Here is a 17,433-nt window from a genome sequence, read left to right as displayed (position 1 = left end):
TGGTACGTTAGTACATTACCACAGCTTCTACAGACCTGCACAGTCCTATTACTAGGACTTTATCCTTATAGGACTTTATTATCATAGGTTGGTGCATAACCTTATTCTCTATAGTCCCATTGTTATACCCTTTCATGGCCATGTTCTGAGAAATGCTAGGGGAGATGACCGCTTTCCTCAGTTCACTTATGGTCTGATGGGGAATGTAGAGTGGCATTTTTAGTTTAAAACTGTAGCAAGGAAAGTATATTTGATTTCAGTTATTTGGTTTCTGATAAACTATTTCTCATCAAAGCTAAATTACTTTAGGAAAGTCTTCTGCTTGGATCACAAGTATTAATAAATAAAAGATATGATAATTAAGTTTTGACCTCTGTTAGGAAACACAGGATAGGACTACTACAGACAGTCTAGTTCATGAAGGGATTCAAGATAGAAACCTTTATTGGATAATAATTTTGTCAATGGAAAACAACAAAGATACAATTTATAACTGTTTTTTTCTCCCTTTACCAGGAGAAAATTAGAATTTATTCATTTAACAAACATTTGTTGAGCACGAAATAATACTTGGTAATACTTATTTGTTAAGTACTTATTGTTTGCCAGGCATTGTTCTAAGTTCTGTAAACACTTACATATTTAATACACTAAATATATTATCTCATTTAGGCCTCAAAACAACCCTACAAGAAGTAGACATCATTGTCATCTTCATTTCTCAGATTAAGAAACTGAGGGCCAGAAATAGTTAAGTAACTGCCTTTAGGTCACACAGCTAGAGAGTGTTGTAACCAGGATTCAAACCTAGGCAGTCTGACTCTAGAGCTGTGTTCTTAGCCATTATATGTACTACATTCTAAGTGTTAGGAGTTATACAGAAATGAATAACACAAGCAGCCAGATTATTAAGGAGCTCACAGTCTTATAGTAGAGGCTGACTTAAAAAACCCAAATAGCAATAAAACAGGCAGTACTGTGAGTGTTATAATAGAGGAGTAAGTGCTCAGGATCATAGCAACCCAGAAGAGGGCTTGATTTCTTTTGCCATGGCAGAATCATAGTCTGGGAGCTGGAGGAGACCTTATAAGCCCTTTGACGACAGGATATGTTTTCATTTTTGTATTCCCAGCACCTAGCAGAGTGCCCAGCATATACAAGGTGATCAGTAGATGATAAATTAGTGATCTGTTTTGCACTTTCCATTATGATAGCTACTAGGCTCATGTTGCTATTGAGCACTTGAAATGTGGCTAGTCAGAATTTAGATCTTTTGTGGGTATAAAATATCAGAATTTGGAGACTTATTTTACAAAGTAAGAATATTTCAATTTTTAATATTGGTAATATGTGAAAATGTTATTTATTGGCTATACTGGGTTACATTATATGATTAAAATTAATTTACTTGTTTCTATTTACTTTTTAAAATCTGGGCTACTAGAAAATATAAAATTACATACGTTTCTTGTACTATACCTGTGTTGGGTAGTGCTGGTCTCATTCAGCTCCCTCAGAGAGAATAAGTGATTTGAACAAGGTCACAAAGCAGTAAAGACATTTTTTAAATTGAGAATTTGTATGTTAGATTCCCTGACTTTTAGATCTGTTCTCTTTCTAGGTATAAATTAAATTAGCACAATGTAAATATATATACTTTGAGGAAAAATAATATCATTTTGGTCTTGTTTCTCTCTGCTTTAGTTCCACTATCACTGACCTCAATAGTCATTAAGGTTTTTTTCTGTCTATATGTAAATTTTTATCCACAGAAAATCTGTATTTTTGGTTCTCAGGGTTTTTTTACACTTGACACCTCTATTCTCACTTCTCCCTTGATCTTCCTCTTAATCTTCCCCATACACATACATACAACTCACTATTTCATTCCTTTTTAATTTGTTTCCATTAACATTAAAAAAATTTTATTAGCACCTTTTATTTGTATTTTGGGGAGATAGGCCCTGTGATGTTACCTGATATACTGTTTAAATAGCTGGTTGTTTTGGTGGTATTTTACTTGCATTTGTTATCTCCTTTAATCCTCTCAAAACTGCATGAAGTATAGGTCCTATTATTCTGAGTTTACAGTTATGAAGTCTCAGGTTTAAGAGGGTAGTATGCTGAAGGTACAGCTGTAGTGCACAGAATCTGTTAGCTAGAACTGTGTAAGATAGAAATGGCAGGAAGCCTGGGGATTTTCCTGCACATGGACAGGCCTGTAAATATTGGGGAATTCTGGGTCCTTCGAGCTTAGGATTAATGTATTGGTGCATATACCAAAAAAAGTATAAAAATTCATTCCCAAATTTATTTGTGTATGTGTATGTGCATATGTGAGTATGTGATGTATATATGGAGAATGACTGAATGAGTGAATGAATCTGATTGATTTTGAAGACCAAGTTCCTATGTTTTCATCTTTTCTGACCCTTTCCATCTCTCCTTCCTGACTCTCTTCCTTTTCTTCACTTCAGTTCAGTTCAAATCATTATACTTAAGTCTGAGCAGATGTTCATCAACATGTTGATAGTGTTTTATTTTTGGAGAGCGAGATCTCAGGTTATTTTGAATTTCTTTTTTAACCTCTATGTTATTTGAATTTTTAAAATAATGACCATATACTAAGAAAAACTATATGAAAAGAGCAGCAAAGCTATTTTCACTTGGAAAAAAATGAATATGCTTGATAATTTTCATTCCAAAAATAAACCTTTCACCCTAAAATTCCAGAATCCCATAACTTGCTCTCTGTCATTCAGTGTTCTTTGGCCTCAATTTCATAGCCCTCAAATAGATGATTAAGTTCATTCCCCAAAAGCCATTTCTGTGTACACCATCTCTCTGTCACAGAGGTGAACTTTCTTCTAGAGCTAGCATTTTTTTCTTTAGCAAAGGTGTTTTGTTTTCTTTGCCAGATTGTTTTTAAACAACAGTAACTCTTAGCGGTCACATTCTGCAAGTATTTTTAAATGCTTTGAATCTAAAGTTTACCGCTGTGTTTATGGCATAATAGGAATTAGAAGAGACCCTGGATCTTATCTAACCCCTTATCTGATAAATTTTCTTTTCAAATTGCCAGTAGGTGGTTGACAGCAGGTGAATTCATTTGCTGTTTCAGAACATTTGAAAAGTCCTTATTTTTCAGCTTGCGTTTCATTGTTGAACGATCTGGTTTATGTTCTTTTAAGATGCTAATGATCAAAGAGAAGATGTTTATATTGGAAACCACATGCCTTGCCCTGAAAACCTCAATGGTTACTGCATCCATGGAAAATGTGAATTCATCTATTCTACTCAGAAGGCTTCTTGTAGGTAAGTCAGTGCTTCCAGATCAGTGGTGAGCATTTTTTTTCATCAGTGGTTGTTGCTCTATAGAAGGGAATGAAGTGTAGGCTAAATATTACCAAAAAGTAGTGTTTATTTGCAGTAGACAAGTAAAAAAATAAATCAGCAGCATCATTTGGAAAACTGGCAAGTAATATGCAGAAAACAAAAAAATTTTTAAAGGGCTTTGAGATTATGGGCAAATTTAAAATATAATACTATGCATTTTTAATATAAAAAATAAATGTGCCATATTCCAACACTATTTTGGTTTTTAGGCAATCTGTCACAAGGTGGTTGAGGGACTAAAGACTGTATTAAGAACAGAGAACATGTAACTCAAATAAAATAGGTGCTAAAATAGATTTCTAAAAATAAGGGGATGGGGACGAAGAACCAGGTGTGAACTGAGAGATGAAAATGGAAAGGGCGTAAATCCTCAACTCCCTGATTCCAGAGAGGTTATGTAACTTGTTCAAGGTCAACAGCAAGTTAGAAATAGAGCTGGGAAAAAACTAAGTCTCAGACTTTCCAGTACCCTACCTAATGATCTTAGTGTTTTTTGCTGCTCTTGCCTGTCTATGGATACACTTTTTTGCTGCTGCTGCTAGGAGCTCATCATCTACTTGATGTTGGTCTAGTTAGCCAGGTGATGTTTCTATAGACAAGGGGACATTGCTGTCATTTTGCTTACCCTTGCCTCCTAGAGTTTGACCAGATCCTTTTTTTCCTTTCTTAGTCAAAACATCAAAACATGGAGAAATAGTATACTTTTCCTTTGTTTGGTCCACCTAGAAGCCAGTGAATCTTTCCAAAAAATAAGAGGAAGCAATTGGAAATCTAGTATCTTGGGTCCTTCTACTTCTTTAGCTCCCTGCTGCTGATTTTTTTCCCCGGCCTTTCTCCTGCTTAAAAAACAAGAAACAAAACAAAACACTGTAAACTGTTAATGGTTGAATAGTTCTTTGTTAAGACATTTGCTTTTCCCTGATTGAAAGTTCTCCTTGTCTTTGAAGAACCCTAACCTCCTCTTTTTTTGTGTGTGAACATTTAAAAAATCCAGCTGTATGAATGATAACAGGCCAGGTTTTTTTTTTTTTTTTTGAGACAGAGTCTTGCTCTGTTGCCCAGACTGGAGTGCAGTGGTGCAATCTTGACTCACTGCAACCTCAGCCTCCCAGGTTCAAGCGATTCTCCTGCCTCAGCCTCCTGAGTAGCTGGAACTACAGGCACGTGCCACCATGCTTGGCTAATTTTTTGTTTTTTGTTTTTTTGAGATGGAGTCTTGCTCTGTTGCCAGGCTGGAATGCAGTGGTGCAATCTCAGCTCACTGCAACCTCCGCCTCTTGGGTTCAAGTGATTCTCCTGCCTCAGCCTCCTGAGTAGCTGGGACTACAGGCATGTGCCACCATGCCCAGCTACTTTTGTATTTTTAGTAGAGATAGGGTTTCACTATGTTGGTCAGGATGGTCTCGATCTCTTGACCTCATGATCCGCCCGCCTTGGCCTCCCAAAGTGGGATTACAGGCGTGAGCCACCGTGCCCAGCCTAATTTTTAGTAGAGACAGGGTTTCGCTGTGTTGCCCAGGCTCGTCTTGAACTCTTGAGCTCATTCAGTCTGCCTGCCTCAGATTCCCAAAGTGCTGGGATTACAGACGTAAGCCACTGCTCCTGGCCCAAGCCAGTTTAAAAACGAAATCTTACAGTGGGCTCTTCATGTTCATCCTACAGTGTCATGGATAGCTTGATAGAGGTTTGGATCTTGTCCTCTTAGGATGGTGCATCTTTCAAGATACTTAAATGAAGGATGAGAGAGAGGATCATGTTCTGGTAATGATGTGATACCAGATCATTTTCTAGTATTTTACTAACTGAAAGTAAGAGGATTGAATGGTGTACAGGTTAAAGGCTTTGGAATTGGATACACTGACTTGGCCAGTTATTGTCTGTGTGTTCTTTGGAAGTTTATACATAAAATATCTAAGCCTCATTTTCATCTTTCTTAAAGTAGAATAGTAATAGTACCTATCTCATGTTGTTAAAATTAAGTGAGATAATATATGTAAAGTGCTTAGCCTAATACCTGGTATGTAGTATGTACTTAGTGAACAGCAGTTGATATTATTAGACTGTAAGCCCATTAGGGGCTCTTTGTTTTGTTAACCAGTATTTTCCCTGTGCCTAGTGTAGGACCTAGCCCAGTAGGAACTCAGTAAATATTTTTGAATGACATGTCATGATGATAAATTTTTAAGAGGAGTATCGGCCGGGTGCGGTGGCTCACGCCTGTAACTTTGGGAGGCCGAGGCGGGCGGATCACAAGGTCAGGAGATCGAGACCATGGTGAAACCCCATCTCTACTAAAAATAAAAAAAAATTAGCCGGGCGCAGTGGTGGGCGCCTGTAGTCCCAGCTACTCAGGAGGCTGAGGCAGGAGAATGGCGTGAAGCTTGCGGTGAGCTGAGATCGCGCCACTGCACTCCAGCCTGGGGGACAGAGAGAGATACCGTCTCAAAAAAAAAAAAAAAAAAGGAGTATCTTAAATGCCAAAGAATCTCTTTTCTGCACAATTGTAACTCCTTAAAAGCAGTTGATCTTTTTCTTTTGTCTGAATCTGTGCCGTGTCTATAGGAATCAGGCCATGATATTTGTACTTCTGCTAGTAGGTAAGTGTGTGTGTATAGCAGTAAACAAGTAAGGATAAACAGCTTTTAGCTATAGTCCTATTATTAGGTTAAAATCTTCTAGCATTATGGTACCATTGATTTTTTGTTTTGTTTTGTTTTTGTTTTGAGATGGAGTCTTGCTCTGTTGCCCAGGCTGGAGTGCAGTGGTGCAATCTTGGCTCACTGCAACCTCTACCTCCCTCCCAGGTTCAAGCAATTCTCCTGCCTCAGCCTCCCAAGTAGCTGGGATTATAGGCGTGTGCCACCATGCCTGGCTAATTTTTCTATTTTTAGTAGAGACAGGGTTTTGCCATGTTGGCCAGGCTAGTCTCGAACTCCTGACCTTGGGTGATCCACCTGCCTTAGCCTCCCAAAGTGCTGGGATTACAGGCATGAGCCACCGCACCTGGCCTGATTTGTTTTTTTATTGATTGATTGATGTATTAATGCCAAATTCTCCCTGATATTGGGGTGTCAAATTCAACTATGACAGAGATCCAGGGATCTTGCCTTTAAAAACCATACAACCTGGTGGAAGAGACTGACAAGTAATTATAATATGAAAAATGCTGTCATACACAGGTATACATGAGGCGATTTGGGACTTCAGAAAAGGCATGCAAGCCTGAAGATGGGTGGGGGACATTGTTGGAGGAAGAGTCAGATCTTATAGGAACATTTGGCCTATCCCAGGAGCTTGGCTTTTATTGTAAAGGCAGTGAGACACCATTAGAGGATTTTAAGTAGCAATGCTGCGATCAAATCTGAAAGTCACTCTGGTGACATTGTGGAAAGCAGATTAGAAAATTTAGGAGACTTAGTAAGAAGTAAGGGCCTGAATTAAGTATGAAGGAGTTGTTGTGAGGCTGATAAAATAAATGGATTGCAGAGAAATCATTAGGTGGTTGAACTCATAGATGTTGGTGACCGACCTGTTAGGTTGGATATGAGCACGAGAACCTGGGGGTTGGTGGAGGTTAGTGGGATGAAGAGTCAGGAGAGTCTCCTGGGTTTCTGGCTAACACAAGATTGAGTGGGAAATGCATTGGGAAGAGGGAGAAGGTTTGAGGGGAAATGATACATTCAGTTTGACGTGCTTGGTCTAAGATGACTGTGGGATATCCGCTTACAGATGTCTGGTGGGCTGCTGGATATATTTTAGTTTTGGAACTGATGAGAGAGATGTGATTGAAGACATACATTTGAGAATCATTCCCTCTCTACCATATCCATTTTACTTTCTACCTAGCAATTCTTCTATCCCACTAGCCTTCCCGTTTATTGATCCTATCAACTTTTCAGTGTCCCTCACACCCTGGATATTCTCTTCCCCTCCCTCGTTAGTGTAAATTCCATGGCCAGTCATTGTAGTTCCATTTGCATTTGAATCCCTCTTTCCTCTGTTGCTTCATCATACTCACTTGCCAAAACTGTAGTCCTGGTTCCTCCCAGCTCTCCACCTACTGCATACCTATACATGCAGCTGATCATGGCTATCAGTGAAAAGCACACCACCAGGTTAACTAGTCTCACTGACATATCTATAGGTCTCAAGGTGGGCCCTTTATGCTGTGCCGGCAGTCATTCTACACCTGCAGTTTATGCATTCTCCTCCTCTCCTATAGGATTTCTTTGTATCTTCTCCTCTCTCCTCAGATTAGCCGTACCTCCTCTCTCATCCTCACTCTTGGCTGTTGATCTTCTTTCCAAGTTTACTGAGAAAATGGAAGCAATATGAGAACTTGCACACACTTTCACTATCACATACCAGCAATCCTCTCCCTTTTTCTCTGTGTCATAGAACTTGATATCAGTATATCTCATATATATTGATAAACTTTTATTTTTTCCATCTTGGGAAAAACTGCTCATTCTCATTCCCACCAGTTACTGTCCTGTTCGTTTCCTTTCCTTCATAGAACTCGAAAGAGTTGCCTAAAGTCTGTCTCCAGTTCCTCACTTCCCATTTCTCTTGAACTCACCCCAACAAGCTTTTGTCCCTAATACTCCACTGGGACTGTTCTCATTTCTAAATTCAGTGGTCAGTACTTAGTCTCAAATTACTTTTGAATGATCAGTAGCATTTGACACAGTTGATCACCCCCTCATGTGTGATATGCATTCTTCACTTGGTGTCAAGAATTATACTGTCTGTTGTTTTTTTCCTGATTTGCTGGACATTCCAGTTTTCTTGGCTGCTTCCCTCTTTGCTCCCTGACCTCTCAATGTAGTAGTGTACTTGGGTTTAGTCCTAGTCCTCTTCCCTTAGAGATTCTGTCCAGTCTCAGGGCTTTCCATGACATATGCTAATAACTCCTAATTTACATAAATCCCAGACTTCTCTGCCAAATTTGAAACTCATAGATCCATCTGCCTCCTTTACATTTCCACATGGATGTCTGACACCTCAATCTCAACAGGACTAAAGCCGATCTCCTGATCTGTTCTCCCTCCCTAAACCTGCTTTACCTGCCACCTTCTTCATCTCAGTTGATTCCAACTCCATCTTTTCAGTTGCTCAGACGAAACACCCTCTGATGTATCTCTGTCTTCTCTTTCTTATCCAATCAGCTGGGAATTCTGTTTCAGAATATCTCCAAAATTTGATTACTGCTCACCATTGCCAGTGCTATTCCTAGTGCAGGCCAATATTTCCCTGGAGTTTTTGCAATAGCCTCCGTGATTGTATTCTATAGTCCATAATCAAAACAGCAGACAGAGTGAGTGTCCCTGCCTTTTTTCTTTTTCCCTTTTTTGAGACAGGGTCTCACTCTGTTGCCCAGGCTGGAGTGCAGTGGTGTGATCTCAGGGCACTGTAGCCTCTGCCTCCTGGGTTCAAGCAATTCTCACGCCTCAGCCTCCTGAGTAGCTGAGATTACAGGCGTGCGCCACCACACCCGGCTATTTTTTGTATTTTTAGTAGAGACAGGGTTTCACCACATTGGCCAGGCTGATTTTTGCATTTTTTAATAGAGATGGTTTCGTCATTTTGCCCGGGCTGGTCTCGAACTCCTGACCTCAGGTGATCCACCTGCCTTGGCCTCCCAAAGTGCAGAGTGAGCCTTTTAATATAAAAGCCAGTTCATATCATTCCTCTGCTAAAACCCTTCCAGCGGTTCCTTCATCTCAGTGCAGAAGGCCCTACTTAGTTTTGTTTCTTCACCTCTCTGTCTGGCTCTCCTCCCCCTCACCCCCTTTTCTCCAGCCACACTTGCTGTTCTTGTGCATGCCATGCATGCGTGGTGCTCCCACCTTAGGGCACTTGCACTGGCTCTTCCTTTGCTTGGTATGCTGTCTTCCAGTTGTTTGCATGGCAGACTCCTCACCTCCTTCAAGTCTTTACTCATATGTCACTTTTCTTTTTTTTTTTTTTCTTTGCGATGGAGTCTTGCTCTATCGCCCAGGCTGGAGTGCAGTGGCAGGAATTTGGCTCACTGCAAGCTCTGCCTCCCGGGTTCACGCCGTTCTCCTGCCTCAGCCTCCCGAGTAGCTGGGACTACAGGTGCCCGCCAGCACGCCCGGCTAATTTTTTGTATTTTTAGTCGAGACAGGGTTTCACTGTGTTAGTCAGGATGATCTCGATCTCCTGACCTCATGATCAGCCCGCCTCAGCCTCCCAAAGTGCTGGGATTACAGGCGTGAGCCACCATGCCTGGCATATGTCAATTTCTTAACCTACCCGGACTGCCTTATTTAAAATTGCAACCCTCCCTTCCTGCAATTTTCCTGGCTCATACCTGGTGTTTGCAGTTTCCCTTAACACTCCACACCCCACATTCCCTATAGTATCTATCACCTTCTAACATAACCATTTAATTCACTTCCTTTGTTTATTGACACTCTTCTTCTGGTAGCTGGTAAGCAGGCCAGGGATCTTTATCGATTCTGTTCACTGATGCATCCCAAATGCTCACCACAGTAGGTGGCACATAGCAGGTGCTCAATAATTGTTGTAAATGAATGTGTGAATGAATTCACACATGAGACAGTGGGAGTGAATAGGATAGCCTGTGGAAGGTGTTTGAGATGAAAGTAGAAAGTGGAGGACTGAATCCCTGGATCTGCCTTTAATCAGTAACAGAAGAAGAAGTAATAACCTAGAAGTTAGTGCTCTAGGTATTAGGAGAGTGTATTAGTCTGTTTTTACACTGCTGATAAAGACATACCCAAGACTGGGCAATTTACAAAAGAAGGGATTTAATTGGACTTACAGTTCCACGTGGCTGTGGAGGCCTCACAGTGATGGGGGAAGACAAGGAGGAGCAAGTCACATCTTACGTGGATGGCAGCAGGCAAAGAGAGAGCCTGTGCAGGGAAACTCCTGTTTTTAAAACCGTCAGATCTCATGAGACTCATTTACTATCACAAGAACAGTGCAGGAAAGACCTGCCCCCATAATTCAATCACCTCCCACTGGGTTCCTCCCACGATAATGGAAGTTGTGGGAGTTACTATTCAAGATGGGATTTGGGTTGGGCACAGCCAAACCATATCAGATAGTATAACCAAAAGTCAGTTGGAGAAAATAATACCCAGGGAGAACTGCAGCGATGATATATGGCATATTCATTCTTTTTGATACTCAGATTTTAATATTTGGCTTAAGCCAAACCATTAGAGAGCTGCATATCTAGGACATTGTTACAGTTCCCTATGGAACTGCTTTTATTTTACTGAGCTTTGACTATTGTCCATTAGCTTATCATGAAGGACATTATTTTAAAAATCCCATGAGACTTCATTATATCATAGAATTTACTGCAGCTGTGTTGTTGAGGATACTGTTCTTTATGTTAGAAGGTGCCCTCTTTAAATGAGGACCAATGAGATTAAGTTCCCTTAAGTTTCATAACAGTAACAACCGTGCTTCTTTTGAACAACTTGTTTGATTACTGTGCTTCTTTTGAACAACTTATTTGTTTTTATTTTATGGAGATTGTATTTTGTGTCAACTGTCCTACTTCTTTTCCCTCCCTCCCTCCCTCCCTGCCTTCCTTCCTTCCTTCTCCATTGGTGTTTAGTATATGCACAGAGTTGTGCAACCATCACCACAATCAATTTTAGTACATTTTCTTCTCCTCAAGAGGACACCTCATACCCTTTGGCTTTTACTCCCAAATCTTCTCATGCTCCCTAGCCCTAGGCATCCACTAATTTATTTTCTATCTCTATAGCCTTACCTATTCTGGATAGTTCATGTAAATTCAACCATATAGTATGGGGTCTCATGTGTCTAGCTGTTTTCACTTAGCGTAACATTTTCCAGGTTCATCCATGTCATAACGTATATCAGTACATCATTCCTTTTTGTGGCCGAATACTGTTCTATTGTATGGATAAAACCACATGTTTTTAATCTACTCATCATCAATCAGTGAAAATTTAGGTTATTTCCACTTTATGGTTATTATGAAAAATGCTGCTCTGAATGATCATTTGCAAGTTTTTGTGTGAACATGTTTTAATTTCACTTGGGTAAAGTTTAGTGGTAGAATTGCTGGGCCAAATGGTAACCCAGTGTTTAACATTTTGAGGAACTGCCAGACCGTTTTCCAAAGTGGCTGCACCATTTTACATGCCCTACAGTACCTTCGTCAACACTTGTAATTATCTGACTTTTTGATTTAGGCCATCTTAGTAACTATAAAAACTGGTATATATGGTGGCTTTGATTTTTATTTCCATGATGGCTAATGATGTTGAGCATCTTTTCATGTGCTTATTGGCTATTTGTATATCTTCTCTGGAGAAATGTCAGTATACATCCTTTGCTCTTTTATTTTTTGGCTATGATAGAGTTGTATTAGTTCTTTATATGTTCTAGATGTAAGTCCCTTATCAGATATATGGAACTTACATTTTTTTTCCATTTTGTGGGTTGTCTTTTTACTTTCTTGATAATGTCCTTAAGTACAAAAGATTTTAATTTTGATTTAGTGCTATTTATCTTTTGTTGTTGTTGTTGTTGTTGCTTTTGCTTTTTGGTGTCATATCTAAGAAATTGTTGCCTAATCTAAGGTGATAAAGATTTACTCCTATGTTTTATTCTCTTTTTAAAATTAAATGTATTTAAAAATTGACAAAATTATGTATATATATAATGTACATCATGTTTGGAAATATATATACGTTGTGAAATGTCTAATCAAGCTGATTAACATACGCATTACCTCACATCGTTACCACTTTTGTGGTGAGAGCACTTAGAATCGTCAGCATTTTCCAAGAATACACTACATTGTTAACTATAGTCACCATGTTGTACACTACATCTCTTGAACTTATTCCTCCCATCTAACTGAAATTTAGTATCCCCTGACCAACATGTCCTCAACCACCTCCTACCACCCCAGTCCCTGGTAACCACTATTCTACTCTACTTCTATGAGATAAACTATTTTAGATTCCACATATGAGTGAGATCACTCAGTATTTGTCTTCTGTGCTTGGCTTATTTCACTTAATATAATGCTCTGCAGGTCCATCCATGCAAATGATAGGATTTCCTTTTTTTTTTATGGCTGAATAGTATTCCATTTTGTATATATACCTCATTATTTTATCCATTTATTTGTTAATGGACACCTAGATTGAATCCATATCTTAGCTATTGTGATAATGCTGCAATAAACATAGGAGTGCAGATATTTCTTCAACATACTGATTTTATTTCCTTTAGTTATATACCCAGTAATGAGATTGCTGGATCATATAGTAGTTTTATTTTTAATTTTTTGAGGAACTCCCATACGGTTTTCCATAATAACTGTATCTTATGTTTTTTTCTTCAGAGTTTTGTAGTTTTAGCTCTTACATTTAGATCTGTGATCCATTTTGAGGCAATTTTTGTGTGTGACACGAGGAAGAGGTCTAGCTTCATCCTTTCACATGTGGCTATCCAGTTAGCACCATTTGTTGAAGAGACGATTCTTTCCCCATTGAGTTATCTTAGCACCCTTGTCAAAATCAGTTGACCATAGATGTGTGGGTTTATTTCTAGGCTCTCAGTTCTCTTCCATGACCTATATACCTGCCCACTGCTTGTGTTTTGTTTGTTTGTTTGTTTGCTGGGAAGCATAGAGCCCAATGTGAAATGTACTGGGAAGTGTCTAGGAACCTCAGGGACTGGATTGGTAGACTTGTACTACCACTGGATTTCCCTGTTTCCCTCCTCTCACGTTTCTTTTTTGTTGTTTTAATGTGTGCTTTGTGATAAGCTGCCTCAAATTCTTTTGTTAATGAGTTGTGGGACATTAATAAATACTATTTTTGTACTTCAAATGTTTTATTAATCAGTTCTAACTGAAGACTGGCTAATTTATACATTTTACTGCTGTCAGCTTAAAAATGTAAATTGTCTGTTAAGTGTCTTAAATATTTCTCCCTGTCAAATTATCATCAGCTGATGCAGTTCCCTTTTTATCTACTTTTAATTGGAATTCAGATAATTTCTAAGATTAGCACCTACAGCTTACCTCCTTGACTGCTTGACATTGTTTCTGTCATTAATAACTTATTTTCATCTTACCCCTGCATCTTACATGTTTATATTTTATACACTGAAAAGTGTCTTGCATATAATTTGATGCTATATTCAGAGAACTGCAAATGTTTATACCTATTTTTTCAATAGTCTAATTTTCAGGTACCTAGCCCTAAGGGATAACACTAACTATAGAAAGGTGCATATTCACCAAGATGTTTACCACATCTAATTTATAATTGTGAAAAATTGAAAATAACTGACATGTCTTAGAATTGGGAATAGATAAGCTAGCTATATTATAGTCACTGGATGGAGTATTTCTATTTTGAAATTTTATGTATCTATTTTGAAAAAAATGCTAAGAAAGTAGATTTTAGGTGTTCTCACCACAAACATGATAACTATACAAGGTAACGCATATATTAATTAGCTTGATTTAGCCATCCCACAATGTCTGTACGTTTCCAAATATCATGTTGTACATCAGCGGTCCCCAACCTTTTGTCACCAGGGACTAGTTTCATGGAAGACAGTTTTTCCATGGACTGGGGGTTAGGGGTGGGGGTGATGGTTTGGGGATAATTCAAGTGCATTACATTTATTGTGTACTTTGTTTCTATTATTATTATATGGTAATACATAATGAAATAATTATACAACTCACCATAATGTAGAATTGGTGAGAGCTCTGAGCTTGTTTTTCCTGCAATTAGACAGTCCCATCTGGGGGTGATGGGAGACAGTGACAGATCATCAGGCATTAGATTCTCATAAGGAGCAGTCAACCTTGTGTGCGCAGTTCACAATAGGGTTTGTACTCCTATGAGAATCTTAATGCCAGTGATGATCTGAGAGGAGGCAGAACTTGGGTGGTAATGTGAGTGAAGGGGAGTGGCTGTAAATACAGAGAAGCTTTGCTTACTTGCCCACCACTTACCTCCTGTTGTGTGGCCTGGTTCCTAACAGGCCATGAACTGCTATTGGTCCAATAGCGGTCCATGGCCTGGGGGCTGAGGATCCCTATTGTACATGATAAATATATGTAATTTTATTTGTCAATTTTTAAGCAAATTTAATCTAAAAAATGAAAAAATGGAGTAAATCTTTGTGGCCTTAGATTAGGCAATACTTTTTTAGATATGACACCAAAAGCAAAAGCAAGAATAACAAAATGGATGTATATTAACAATATTCAGCAACTTTAAAGTTAATGTGATATAACTTAGATGAAAGTAGCACCATGTAGGCATATCAAAAAGACAGTAGGGAAATATACAAATGACATTTTTCCCCCAGATTGTAGGAAAGTGCTTGATTTCCTATTCCTGTTTACATTTTATTACTATTTTGTATTTTTTAATGTAAAAGCTTGGGAGTATCAAAATTTGTAATTTTCATAGGAATATATATATTTTTCCTTTTTCAGATGTGAATCTGGCTACACTGGACAGCACTGTGAAAAGACAGACTTTAGTATTCTCTATGTAGTGCCAAGCAGGCAAAAGCTCACTCATGTTCTTATTGCAGCAATTATTGGAGCTGTACAGATCGCCATCATAGTAGCAATTGTAATGTGCATAACAAGGTAGGTAATGATGTAAGAAATATCAACTTTAAATTAGAGGCAGGCAACTGTTTATTTATAGATGCTTTGAGGCCACCAATCTATTAGGAAAAATCCTATGATCAGTTCCCAGAGGTTTTCAGTGGTCTCTCTCTATCCTTCTTCTTTAGAATACGGGCAAGGACTGATTCCCAGTCTTACAAGTATATCTGGGTGACAAGCAGAGAGGGAGTGAGAATAGTCAATGAGATAAAGGAATTTAGGGATCTGAGATTGTATACAGTCTTTGAGCACTGCATTTTGGAAAAATAATATTAGTAGCAATTTTTTTTTTTTCTTTCTTTCTTTCTTTTTTTTAAAGAGACAGGGCATCACTCTATCATCTGGGCTGGAGTGCAGTAGCAATTAGAGCTCACTGCAGCCTCGAATTCCCGGGCTCAAGTGATCCTCCAGAGTAGCTGAGACTGTAGGCGTCAACCACCATGACTGGCTTAGAATTTCTAGAATGGTCTGCACATGCATGGAAGAGCCATGCAGAAAATTTTTAAGCCCTGCACAACTGCAGGGTGTTTTATGCCCTAAGAATGTACTTTACTCACAGTTAATATAATAAGAAAGGAAGAAATCAGAGGCTGAAGATAATTTTATTGTGATATCACTGTGTTAACATTACTTCATTTTCTGGATTGCAGCAATAAGTAATAAGCTTTAAAATTCTCTATTATAAATAAAACCATTTGTCATAAATTAAATGACTTATTTGGATTGCAATGGCATAAAATGAGTCTTTTCTAAACTGAGTGGAAATACATAAGTCAGACTGAACTGGACCTGAGAAAAGTCAGAGTAAATCCAGCAAGTTCATGTTGTCTTTGTGCTTCCCAGTAATGTCTTTTCTTCCTGCTTACCTCTTTCTTTAAGATTCAGTTCAGAAGTCTCATAAGCATCATCTCTCCACTTCCCTGCATTATTCTGGGCAGAAGGTTGAAGCATATCAAATACAGATATTGGCAGGCCATAATGGATTTATGGCCCTTCTATCCAAGGTCTGGATAGAAGCCAGACCTTCAGTAGTCTCAGCCATCTGGAGCTGAAGTGATAAATCTAGAAATGATAAAAAAAAAAAGTTCTCCAAGTAACAGATATTTTTCATAACACCTAGGCACTAAAGTCAGTGCGCTTTATTTCACAGAACAGATGATCTGCCCTTAGGCAAGACTACTGAATATAAAATTGGACAGTAGATCAAAGTAGGGGCATAATCATGTAACAAATAATGATAACAGAAAGAGAAGATAGGGAAAAAACATTTAACAGCAGGACTGGCAATAGCCATTTAATATAGACTCAGAGGTTAAGTAATTTGCCTGTAGTCATCCAAGTAGTAAGTGGAATTGTCTGGATTTGGATTCAGTTTGATTCCCATTCATTTTTCTTTCCACTGAAAGGTTCCATGTTGAGTCATCTTGGGAAACATCTTTGCCCAGTATGACCATGTCATGGGAGCAGGGTTCAAACTTGATTTTGTAGCAGTTTAGGGTTTTTGAGCAGGGAAAGGACTTGGTATAAACCATTTTTTCAGAGTATTAATGAGTCATCAGAAAAATTCATTGGAGTAGTGAACATGTGAGGTAGGGGGAAGACCATTTAAGACATTATTAGAGTTAAATAGGAGTGAGGTAACAAATGATTTGGAAGGCAGAAGAAAAATTAAGGTAAAGTAAGGGAAGATGTTTGAGGCCTGGAGATAGTGCCTTTATTTGAGACAGGGTCTCACTCTGTCATTCAGGCTGGAATGCAGTGGCATGGTCTTGGATCATTGCAACCTCAACCTTCTGGGCTTACCTCAACCTCCCGAGTGGCTGAGACTACAGGCATGCGTCACCATGCCTGGCTAATTTTTGTATTTTTTTTATAGAGACTGGGTTTGGCCGTGTTGCTGAGGTTGGTCTTCCACTCCTAGGCTCAAGTGATCTGCCTGCGTTGGTCTCCCAAAGTGCTGGGATTGTGCCCAGCCAGATATTGCCATTTTTAAGAGGATCAAAGGATGTTAGAGTCAATGGGAAGCAACTTTGAGTTCAACCCCTTCATTTAGAGAAGTCGGGAAACTGAAGCCCTGAGATAAGAAGTACCTCGGTCTAAGGTCCTAGAGCTAGGAAAGCCCCCTTACGACAGTCCTTTACCCAACTCTGTCCTTCAGTGCTATAATGCTCAACTACTCAATTAAAATTACCTGGCAGGCCGTTTTGAAGTAGGTACCCTCTAGTTTATACTCCAGATCCCTCCTTGTTGCCCTCACAGCCACTTAGACATCACAGTGTATTTCTAATTGTGTCACAGTGTCTTCACTCCCCACTGTCTCTAACGATTGAGGAGTCATCTCATTGAAT

At 38.9% G+C, this 17,433-nt stretch overlaps 1 protein-coding gene across 1 annotated transcript in view; it reads left to right on the top strand.

The window, feature by feature from the left end:
• The window catches only part of TMEFF1 (transmembrane protein with EGF like and two follistatin like domains 1), a 100,259-nt gene that overhangs the window by 80,198 nt on the left and 2,628 nt on the right, over positions 1-17,433 (top strand). Inside the window, exons 8-9 of the mRNA XM_025359999.1 lie at positions 3,192-3,315; positions 14,906-15,064. Of these exons, the coding sequence (XP_025215784.1) occupies positions 3,192-3,315; positions 14,906-15,064 (283 nt within the window). The remainder of the gene's footprint in view (positions 1-3,191; positions 3,316-14,905; positions 15,065-17,433) is intronic.

This window comes from Theropithecus gelada, chromosome 15 (genome assembly GCF_003255815.1).
Source record: "Theropithecus gelada isolate Dixy chromosome 15, Tgel_1.0, whole genome shotgun sequence".
NCBI classification, from domain to species: domain Eukaryota; kingdom Metazoa; phylum Chordata; class Mammalia; order Primates; family Cercopithecidae; genus Theropithecus; species Theropithecus gelada.
This window is presented reverse-complemented; position numbering and strand designations above follow the sequence as displayed.